The 11867-nt window shown below is 42.3% G+C and overlaps 1 protein-coding gene across 2 annotated transcripts in view; it reads left to right on the top strand.

The window, feature by feature from the left end:
- Positions 1–11867, top strand: part of dicer1 (dicer 1, ribonuclease III) — a 118139-nt gene that overhangs the window by 83249 nt on the left and 23023 nt on the right. For both annotated transcript variants that reach the window (XM_033027526.1, XM_033027527.1), the window contains one exon: positions 6033–6822. In XM_033027526.1, coding sequence (XP_032883417.1) covers positions 6033–6822 — 790 coding nt within the window. The remainder of the gene's footprint in view (positions 1–6032; positions 6823–11867) is intronic.

The raw sequence follows: 11867 nt of genomic DNA on the forward strand, positions 1-11867 counted from the left end.
TCAAGCAAAACCCCAGCCTCCAACTGTAATAGACAATAGGTGCAGGAGTAGGCCATTCGGCCCTTCGAGCCAGCACCACCATTCAATGTGATCATGGATGATCATCCACAATCAGTACCCCGTTCCTGCCTTTTCCCCATATCCCGTGACTCCGCTGTTTTTACGAGCCCTATCTAGCTCTCTCTTGAAAGTGTCCAGAGAACCGGCCTCCACCGCCCTCTGAGGCAGAGAATTCTACAGACTCACAACTCTCTGTGAGAAAAAGTGTTTCCTCGTCTCCGATCTAAATGGCTTACTCCTTATTCTTAAACTGTGGCCCCTGCTTCTGGATTCCCCCAACATCGGGAACAGCAAGTTGAACAATCCTCCTTAAAGACTCTTTATATAAACAGTAAACTAGGAACGAGAGAGCACAATTTTTAATTAACTTTTTAAACATTTTAGAGTCTAAAATCAGTGGAATTTATGCACGTTTCGTAAAATATTATACATAAAACTCGGATACATAAATAACATTTAATTTTTGATTTTAATACTTGATTATTTGATTATATTTTGAAATAAGATTTGTATTGTGTCTGAGGGAATTGCAATCTCAGTGCAAAATGAATAAAAAAGCTGGCAATTTTGCTAGCCAGTAATTATGCCGCATTGCGGTAGCCCTTACTGACCTTGTATGGCAGTGAGACGACGTTTTCATTGAGACGAGACTACGCGTAATTCATCAATTCAACTTATTTTGACTCAGAAAATGACTGAACCCGTCAAGGAGGGCAGAATCACTGCCGGCATCAGGATTTCCACATTAAACCCAAAATTGCTGTTCTTTTTATGAGATACAAATGGCGATCAATAGTATTTGAGCCATTGTTGCAACCGTAGAACCCAGACCACTTGTGTTTTTAAAAGGTTGAACCTCAATCATATTTAAAAGCTAGTTATTTGTGAGATGCAGTTTAGAATGGTGAATGCCAATGTATCTGGATCTTGGAGAGGTTGATTTGGGATCAGTAATAAATGCTGCTGCATTCAATCATCTGGGGAAGTTGGGGTAACCGAGGTTACTGTAACCCATAACTAAGATTGATTAACAGTGACAAGCATATCTTCTTTGGGCACATAAAACCTTCATTCCCACCACCACCTTGCTTGCATGAGCTGGGAAGAGTGCAGAGAAGATTTAAGAGGATGTTGCCAGGGCCTCTAAACCTCTGTAAGGTCATTCCTATAAGCTTGGGCACTGTTCAATTCATCTCTACCCCATTGAGGACCTTGGACTTTGTCTATGGAACTCATGCGCTACAATGCTGAGAACTATACTCTGCACTCTGTATCTTCTACCTTGCTCTGTATATTGTACTTGGTTTTAAACTGATTGTGTCTATGCATTGTATATCTGGTCTGTTTGAATAGCATGCAAAGCTTTTCACTGTACCTTAGTATATGTGAGAATATTAAACCTAAGATACACAAAAAAACTGCAGATGCTGGTTGTTGAACAAAAGAGTGTTAAAGGAACTCAGTGGGTCAGGTAGCATCTGTGCAGGGAATGGACAGGCGACGATTCGCGTTGGGATGCAGTTTGAAGCAGGGTCCCGACCCAAAGCACCGGCTGTCCATTCCCTCCACAGATGCCGGCCGACCTGCTGAGTTCCTCAAGCACTTTGTGTTTATATTTGTTCCCTTGGCATGGATGGAAACTGCAATAAAGAATGAGGATTTTATGTCATCATGTGCTTTGAGTGAAGAGAATAAAGAGTGATGCATTTAAATGTCTTTAAAGGCCATATTTGTGTATTCAGTTTCCAAGTAGGGATTAATGACCATATGTATATACAGAATTAGTAGGACGCTTCATTTAGTCAACTCTCAATCCTTCAGAGACTATGAATCTAACTTGCAGCTTTTGGAGATATCAGATCACGTCGTAGTAACTGTGTTTGGACGAAACATCATATACAGTTGACATAAGAGGTGAAGTTCAGATCAGGAATGCTGGTAACAGTCCAGAGTAAACACCAGCAATGCAATCATTTTTACAGTGATTATTGTATTATACAAAATAGCCACTCTCTTGGGAAGGAATTTACAAGGCTCTAATCTAATAGAAAGGGTTCAAATGTCATGAAACCGTGAAGGCAAATAGTAAGTGGTATATAACGTCATCTGAACCCTGAGATTTGATTCCACTCTTGAACTTCATCCTTGGTGTCTGATTATGTAATGCATAAGGTATGCTTTTTAAGTTAGAAATACTAGCTTTTGGATGAATTTGTGTCCTGGTGCTGTAAGGTTTGAGAAGTTTTCATCTTTGTGACCCTGCAAGAACTATTTTGTGAATAACTTGCTGCAAATTTCAGGAAGGATCTATTGGTGGCATTTGTACAGTTTAGCTTGAGGCAATAACACAATGTCATCTAGTCATCCAATCTGAAGATTGTATTACAGCAAAATCCTGACTCCTTGTATAAATGTTTGCTCACTTAAGTGGTTGCACTGAAGTGCCCCTGAGGGCTGAGCAGTCGCTGTGACAGTGGTGGAAAGCTGTGGGTTCATTGAATGTTCAGTGAGGTGTAGATGTCACAGTGATTTTCATTCAATGATAGGAAGAAGGTATTTTCATTCGGAGAACAGTGCCATCCAGTTTTGCAGAGCTGAGGCAAATTAGCAAATTAGTTCCTGCCTGAAACCCCAGGCAACATTATTCTGCTTCCCCCTCCTGCTAATTAACTGCATTGTCTATGAATGTTGAAGTTTTGTTAAAGACTCTTACAGCTGTCGCCTCATTCATGCATCGTTAACATAAGAACAAAGGTTTCAAAGGTCTTTTATTGCCACATGTACCAATTAAGGTACAGTGATATGCGAATTGCCATACAGCCATACCAGAGGGAAAAAAAGCAACAAGACATACAACTACATAAAAGTTAACATAAACATCCACCACAGCGGATTCCCCACATTCCACACTGTGATGGAAGGCAAAAAAAGTCCAAACTTCTTCCTCTTTATTCTCCCGCGGTCAGGGCAGTTGAACCATCCTTCAGGGCAATCGAAGCTCCCACACCTGCGATCGAAACTCCCGCGCCGGGGTGGTCGGTGCTCCTGTTGGGGCAGTTGGTGCTCCCGTGTCGGGGCGGTTGATGCTCCCGTGTCGGGGCGGTTGGTGCTCCCGTGTCGGGGCAGTTGGTGCTCCCGTGTCGGGGCGGTTGGTGCTCCCGTGTCGGGGCGGTTGGTGCTCCCGTGTCGGGGCGGTTGGTGCTCCCGTGTCGGGGCGGTTGGTGCTCCCGTGTCGGGGCGGTTGGTGCTCCCGTGTCGGGGCTGTTGGTGCTCCCGTGTTGGGGCGGTCGAAGCTCCTGCGGCTTGGAGTTCCCAAAGAGAGACCAGAGACCGTGGGTTACGTGATGTTAAGTCCGCAAGCACCCACAGTTGGTCGATCCATGGCAAAGGGATCGCGGGATGCTAAAGTCCCTTAGGCTCCCCGCACTCAAAAGTCTGTCTCCAGCAAAGGCGCCAACTCCTTGATGTAAGGCCACTGTGTGGACGGAGATACAATACGGAAAAAATTGCATCTCCGTCGAGGTAAGAGATTAGAAACAGTTTCCCCCAACCCCATCCTCCACATAAAAAACAGCTAAAGAACATTTAACACATACTATTAAAACACAAAGAAGGAAAGGACAGACAAACTGTTGGCGAGGCAGCCATTGCTGGCGCCACCCGGTGGCCTAATTTCTAGGTAAATGAAAATTAATAAACCTCAGTTTGAATTTTTTTTAATTCTGGGAAGGCTCAGCCTGTTAGTAGCATCCAAGGAACAAGAAACTATTTGTTTTAATGGTCAAAGATCCCAAAACGTTAATTGTTTCTATTTAGCAGCACCTTCTATTTTGATGTTAATTTATTTGGGGGACCTTGATCAATATCTCAAACTGCAGGCTAGTTTTGAGCATTGTTCGAAACTTGTTTTCTGCCAACTGGACAAGGAACTTTAGTTTGCAAATTGAGTTTCTTATGAGAAGTGCATAATTTCAAAAACACAATGCCTTTGTTGAAAAACACAAAGCTTCTTGAGGTCCTTACTTTTCTCTGATGTGCACGGGGTTGTTGAAAAACATCACAAAGTATTTTAGTTTCGATTTAGATTTTTAGCTTGGTAAAACCCAGAATCATTTTATAAAACATTAAATAATGGTTATATGTGTAGGAAGGAACTGCAGATGCTGGTTTACACTGAAGATAGACATAAAATGCTGGAGTATTCCTTCTGTCCAGAGATGCTGTCTGTCCCGCTGAGTTATTCTAGAATTTTATGTCTGAATAATGTTTCTATACTGTTCTTAACAGTGGGAAACTTTGATACTGCTGTGTGGGGATGTTTATGTTAACGTATGGCTGTATGGTGACCACAAATTTCACTGTACCAATTGGTACGTGACAATAAAGGTCTCTTGTCTTGTCTCTTGTCTCTCGTCTTAATTTGGAAATGTTATATGCCCTTTTGTATTCCAAAAACTGAAAGCATGCATTTCGATCAAAACATAAGTTTGGTTTGAAGGTAGACAAAAATGCTGGAGAAACTCAGCGGATGAGGCAACATCTATGGAGCGAAGGAATAGGTGACGTTTCAGGTCGAAACCCTTCTTCAGTCTGAAGAATTGAAGTATGCTGCCTCAACCGCTGAGTTTCTCCAGCATTTTTGTCTACCTTCGATTTTTCCAGCATCTGCAGTTCTTTCTTAAACATAAGTTTGGTTTGCGTGTCTAACCCTATCTAAGAGGCAGAAATTATAATTACATCTCCTTTCTGAAAAACTGGTTTTGTTGGATCAAGGACTACATCAAAATTGAAAAGGATGGTATAAATAGCAGTGATTGGATTTTAAATTCTTTAGATAGTATAAGAGGACCAAGGGTTTGCGCAGTTTTCCTTCTCTGATAGGATAAGAGCAAAGGTTCGTGTGATGAGCTTAGCGTGTTATCAAATAAAACGGGTCTGGGAAGAATGACCATGCCACAGGCCAAGAAGTAACACCGTTAAATTCTGTCATGGCAAGGTGAGAAATTCAATTTGATAAATGTAGCAACTTGGAAGTTGTGAATTCCCAGGGAGCTGCCTTGCTGATGCTAACACATGACTACATTCCTGGATACATGGTTAATCCTTAATTGAAATGAATCACAGTGGTCATTAGAAACAGGATTGGTGCATGAGGATTGGCGTACTGCGCATGTTGTTCCATTGTTTAAAAAGGGTTCTAAGAGTAAACCTAGCAATTATAGACCTGTTAGTTTGATGTCAGTGGTGGGTGTAGCCTGGGTTTCAGCACCTAAGTTACAGAGAAAGGTTGAATAAGATAGGTCTTTATTCTTTGGAGCGCAGAAGGTTAAGGGGGGACTTGATAGAGGTCTTTAAAATTATGAGAGGGTTAGACAGAGTTGACGTGGATAAGCTTTTTCCATTGAGAGTAGGGAAGATTCAAACAAGAGGACACGATTTGAGAATTAAGGGACAAAAGTTTAGGCGTAACATGAGGGGGAACTTCTTTACTTTGAGAGTGGTAGCTGTGTGGAATGAGCTTCCAGTGGAAGTTGTGGAGGCAGGTTTGATTTTATCATTTAAAAATAAATTGGATAGGTATATGGACGGGAAAGGAATGGAGGGTTATGGTCTGAGTGCAGGTAGATGGGACTAGGTGAGAGTAAGTGTTCGGCACGGCCTGTTTCCGTGCTGTAATTGTTATATGGTTATAAATTCGAAGACATAATCATTAATGTACAAGTAGGATTTTGAATTCCGCTCCTGGAAAGATGAGCTTGTATCTATTTTTTTCTTAAAGAGACAAAGTGCTGTAGTAACTCAGCGAGTCAGTCAGCATCTCAGGAGAACATGAATAGTTGACATTCTTGTAAACCAACATCTGCAGTTCCTTGTTTCTACTTGTATTTAATTTTCCTGTGTACATTTTTATAAATTTCTTCTCTTTGGAACTTACCAATGTATTATTGTAAACTTGTGATCTTCTGTATTAGGTATTCCAACCTAGACTTTGGGTGGAAAAAGTCTATAGACAGCAAAGCTTATATCCTGGTTGCCAGCTCCTGTACAGATGAAAATGAGTGTTCTTGTAAGCACAGCACAACTGTAGCCCCTGAAGATGCTGCACATCGAGGTGCTATCGACGAGAGCTCCTCAATTGAGAACCTTCACCAGATGTCTGTGAACAAAACCACCAAGAGTCTGTCGCCCAAAAAGCCCTTCAGTGCTGACAAAGTCACCAAGAGCACAATACCAGTTAATGGTGTAGTTTGCACCGAAAGCCTAACCAATGGAAGTGCTGAACTGCTGAACCAAGGGTGCATTTGCCATCAGAATCAAATTAACTCTTACAGGCATGACCTATTCGTACAACCAGCTACCTCAGTTACCGTGCATAACACACATCGCAGTGAGAACCAGCCCAAGCCCAGTTTTGAATGTAATCTACAAAGTAATAACCGAGACGGAATTACTAACAAATCTACCTCAGATTGTTGCTCAAAAGAGGCAGTTTCCTGCAATTCCTCAGAGCCTCTGGCAATTCCGCAATGGATTTTGGATTCGGGTGACTGCCCCCCTGAAGCGTATACAACTGAAACCCTCGGCCCTAACCCTGGTCTGATTCTCCAAGCCCTGACCTTGTCAAATGCCAGTGATGGCTTCAACCTGGAGCGCCTGGAGATGCTTGGCGATTCTTTTCTGAAGCACGCCATAACAACGTATCTCTTCTGTACATACCCAGATGCCCACGAAGGGCGGTTGTCTTACATGAGGAGTAAGAAGGTAGGTGTAAACATTTCCTTCTCTTAAGGCACGGGCATTGAAAAGCGTATTGTAACTTAGTACCAGCCTTGGTCTATGCTGTTTCTCCCCCTCGCTTACTAGCATCTGAATAATCAAAGGTTGAAATATGAATGCTGTGTGTGAAAATGTAGCCGTCTGCAATGTGAAATGAAATCAGTATAAGCAGGGTCAGGAAATCTCTTTGCTTGCAGATCTTTAGTTTCTCACTTCCATTTCTTCTTACGTTCATGTATTATTGAATATAAGTAAGCCACAGTTACTTACAATTTCAATAATTGTTTGAATTCTATTTAAATGAGTGCCTGATAGCCGCAAGCTCTTAAAACGTAGAGCACCGGAACATGCCCTTCGGCCCACAATATCTGTGCTGAAAATGATACAAAGACCAATTCTCATCTGCCTGCACATAATCCATATCCCTTCATTCCCTGCATATCCATGTGCCTTTACAAAAGTTCCTTAAATGCCTGTCCGCCATTCCTGGCAGCATGTTCCAGGCACTCACCACCTTCTGTGCAAAAATAAAACTTATCTCACATATATCCTTAAACTTTTCCCCTCACACCTTAAAGTTATACCCTCTAGTATTTCCACTCTTGGAGGAAAAAGGTTCTGACTGTCTGCCCTATCTATGTCTGTCGTGACCCTCTAACCCAGGCGTCATTCTGGTAAACCTCCTCTGGATCCTTTCCAAAGCCTCCGCATCCTTCCTGCATTGGGGTGACCAGAACTGAAGCCTAATCAAAGTTATCTGGTTGAGATGAGAACTTTCTCTGTAAATATTAGGGAATTTAGTACTCCAGAGGGCTGTGGATATTCAGTCATTGGATATTTTTAAGATAAATTAATAGATTTCTGGTAACAAGGGAGATGGTAGGAAGATTTTGCAAAGAGAATTCCAGCACTGGATCATGGGTGGAATGTTTAGTTTTCTACCGTGATTGAAACCTCCTTTCACGTTTAACTATCAATCGTAACCTTGCAAAGAGAGAGAGTAGATAGTGCTTAACGGGCTGTTCTATCGCATTCCAGTCTGTAAGGAGAATACGCTTTGAACACCTTTAAAGTAGTTACTGATGTCAATTCAGTCCTGGTGGTGAGACAAGTAAAGGTAACTAATGTAAATAATGAGCCGCTCTCTATTTAAACACACATTTTTACAAGATTAGCAGTTGGATAATCCCTTCATTAGCGTCCAGGTATTCTTTTTCCCCGAACTTATGTCACCGCGCTTAATATTCAGCATTATTGAAGAAGATTTTTGCAGAAAAGCGATTGCCCTACACATTCCAAGTTGTAACAATCACAGTATATTGGAATTTCAATATTTTACATTTTTTATTTCTGACGATGTTGCTGCAGATTGCTTCAGAATAGGAAAATATTTCCCTATCATTTCAATATCATCCAAACAGAGTCCTCACTTGTTAAATGAATCAAGTGCAGCGCTCTTAAAAGCTTGCAAATGGAGCTCTCGGCCCGTTCGTCCAGCAAATATTGAATTGCAGCTAATGTGTGTAATTTTTAAGAATTACTTTAAAGCAGGTTATCGGCCTTTTAAGAAATAAATAGCCCTTTTGAAATGACAGGTACTGTTTAATTGTCACAAGTGACTATCTGGGCAAGTGAAATTAAATGTCAGGTTTCAACATGGTATGTCAAAGTCTTCCTGCAAAAGCCTTTTTGTGTTCATGCAAGCATCGCCAGGGACAATTAACCCTGTCCGTCGTCTTAAATTGCTAGACTCAATAAAAAGGGAGAAGGGGAGGATTTAAAAAAAAGGCTTTTGATGCACATTCAGCCTCACGACAGGAAAATGTAAGGAAATCAGATTTGGAGAATGTTTAAAAAAAAATCCCATCAGTTCCAAATTGTCAAAAGAAATCAAATGTCATAACAGTAATTATTATTTTATAAGTGCAACGCAATATTTCCAAACATCTCGACACTTGTACTTTTCATTTGGGTTACTGAATGATTACAGAGTCTGCCAACATCAATCCTGCAGAGTCTTCTAGGTGTCACCATAATGACAGATTGTTAGAAGCATATTTATACATTATACTGTAATACATTGGGAATAATGTTACGAAGCCCATGTTCTGACAGAATAATTTCAGATTGGGGGGAATATTGCAGTGTTTAATTATTTCAGAGTGTGGTGTGTAAAGAATAAAATGGATGATTTAGCAGGAAATGTGTTCTAAATTATATTGTTGTAATTGCAACTGTTTCCTTAATAAATCAATTTTAAAGAAAATAGAGAGGGGGGCACCTGGAAAACATTACCAGTTTCTGCCTAAATAGTCGCCTCTGGCTTTAAATATGACGGGTGTGCTGTTAGTTAATTGATGCACTGAACTAAATTGACGCAGTCACAAGGATGCAGTGAAATAAAAACTGAAAAGACTGGAAGTTCTGAAGAGACAGGTTAACATTGTAGGCTACTGGCAAACCCCGGGCAGTGTCCAGCTCTGTTACTATACTTTTTGTTCCACAATTTGTGATTTTTACTATAATAAATGAAAAAATTATAACTCCCGTTCTGAAAAATCTTTAGTTTGCAAATTTCTCCTCCTCAAACTGGAAACTAAATCTACTCTCAAAGCACGGGTGGCCCAGGGCATAAAGGGCCTGTCCCACTTGGCAATTTTAATATCTAAAGATTTTGAACATTTCAAAATCCAGCGGTGACACAAAAAATGTTGCGACACTTGTAAAAAACACCGCGCGTCAATACGTCATCACGCCGAATCATGGCAAGAATTTTTCGGTGACCTGATACGTCAGTCAATGATGCTGGCAGTCGCCGAAAAAATCGCCAAGTGGGACAGGCCTTTAACTGGTAGAGCTGCTGCCTCACAGCACCAGAGACCTGGGTTCGATCCTGTCCTTGGGTGTTGTCTGTGTGAAGCTTCCTCCCATATCCCAAAAACATGTTGGTTTGTTGTCTCTGTAAATTGTCCACAGTGTGTAGGGAGTGGATGAGAAAGTGGGATAACACAGAACTAGTGTGAACGGGTGATCGATGGTTGGCATGGACTCGGTGGGACAAAGGGCCTGTTTCCATTCTGATTCTCCAAACTAATCTAAAATGAAACTAAGGTAGACACAAAATGCTGGAGTAACTTCTACCTTAATGTGTCTACCTTCGATTTAAACCAGCATCTGCAGTTCTTTCCTACATAAAAAGAAACTAAGTAGAGTTAGCATTCAGCAGATAAATGTGACTTGAATTGTGTCATGTGCTTGTGTGAGCTTTGTCAGCATGTTTGTATATTAAAGTTTTAAGATTTATTCTTGAAAACGTATGCTTTATTTATGATTCCTGGTATTACTTTGGGTGATTGAAAAGTAAACAAGTGCTGATCGTTTTTTGTGCTGGGAGGATCTTCATCAAGTGGCCATGATTTAAGTTCTAGGATATCTATTAGTCTGAACTCTCCAACTCTTTCCCTTGTGAAACCAATTATTTCTGACATTTGGTCACTGCTTGTATTATCTCCTTTTACTCAGTTATATTCAATGATACTTTATTGTCACATGTATCTAGGTACAGTGAAATGCTTTGTTTCACATACAACCCAGTAAAATCATACAGCAGACCTCACGTAGGCAGTACACAAGATTTGCCACATTTCTAGCGCTGACAAAGTTACAAAAGTTTCTCTGGTGTACCTCAGGATGTTTTAGTACATTTAGACCACAGTTTAAACGAAAGGCGATAGTAGGATTTTAACCATTTCAGAGGAAAGAATTGGAACTGACTTCAGCTTTTTAAAATGCTGTCTGTTTACATTATTAAGCCAAAGGCAATAATGCGTTATTGTCATTTTCTCATTACACATTCATATCAGCTTGAAAGCCCATACAATTTCTGTTTTTTTAAATTAACGTGAAAGCTTTTCTTTTATCGTCACTAGAAGGGATACGTTTTAACTACTGCAAGGGGACAATATCAGGAAGGTTCAAGATTCCATATTAATTGAATATGCTCCTCTAATTTATGTATGAATTCATTATTCATTTACACCTGCTTCATTCCAAAATATGCTTCTCTTTAAAAGGACAATTTTTAATAAAGATCCATGTCAGGGCTCGAAATTAACGGTTTGACCACTCAAAGTGCCGCCGGGCAACCTAAACGGCGAGTCATTTTGCCCGGCTTGGCAACTTGGTTTATACCGAAGATAGACACAAAAAACTGGAGTAACTCCGCAGGTCCGACAGCATCTCTGGAGAAAAGGAATGTGACGTTTTGTGTCGGCGACGGTTGTGGGAAAGATGCTAAGTGTGACGTGACGAGACGAAGGGTCGGAGCGAATGTCGGGCCCCGCGCAGCAGCAGCAGCGACGGCGGCAACGGCTACGGCGACGGCTTCATCTCCTCCTCCCGCACCCCGCCCGCCCGGCCTGATAACGGCCGCTGCTGCCACTCCGCCAACGGCGCTTTCAAAACAGACCCTTGGAGGAGGGAGGTGTCGGTCAGAAGCGGAAGTAGTGTGGGGGGGGGGGGGGGGGGGTGATTGGAGGAGGGAGACGAGCCAAAACACTCGGCAGCCCTGCACCGCAGCGAGGACCGATCCCGGTCTCCGGCGCTGCAATCGCTGCCGAACCGCCACTGGACCATCCCCGTCCCCGCCCGAGAGCCCCACCCCCCGGGGGTGGCCAGAGATGTCGGTAGTCAGACGGGCGCGGCGCCCACAGCAGAAAAGCAGCGCAAAACCCACCTCACTCTGCCTGTCCCACCAGGTTAACCAACAGCCATGTCTGGATTGACACAGGGCTGTAGGCGAGACAGGCAGTTCAGCTGCATTTAGCGCTGGATTGAGCAGAAATTACCGTTCACAGAAGCCTCCAAGTCTCGCGCGTGTATGTGAGTGTGCGCATGCGCACGCGCCCGCTAAGATGATGTGTCCGCGGTCCCCTCCATATTTTGGTTGTGATTTCCGTGCCTGACAGATGTTGTCCGAGGAGCGCTGGCCTTCCTTCCCACCTCCTCTGCCCCTCTCTCTCTCTCTCTCT

Source organism: Amblyraja radiata, chromosome 9 (assembly GCF_010909765.2).
Source record: "Amblyraja radiata isolate CabotCenter1 chromosome 9, sAmbRad1.1.pri, whole genome shotgun sequence".
NCBI lineage: Eukaryota > Metazoa > Chordata > Chondrichthyes > Rajiformes > Rajidae > Amblyraja > Amblyraja radiata.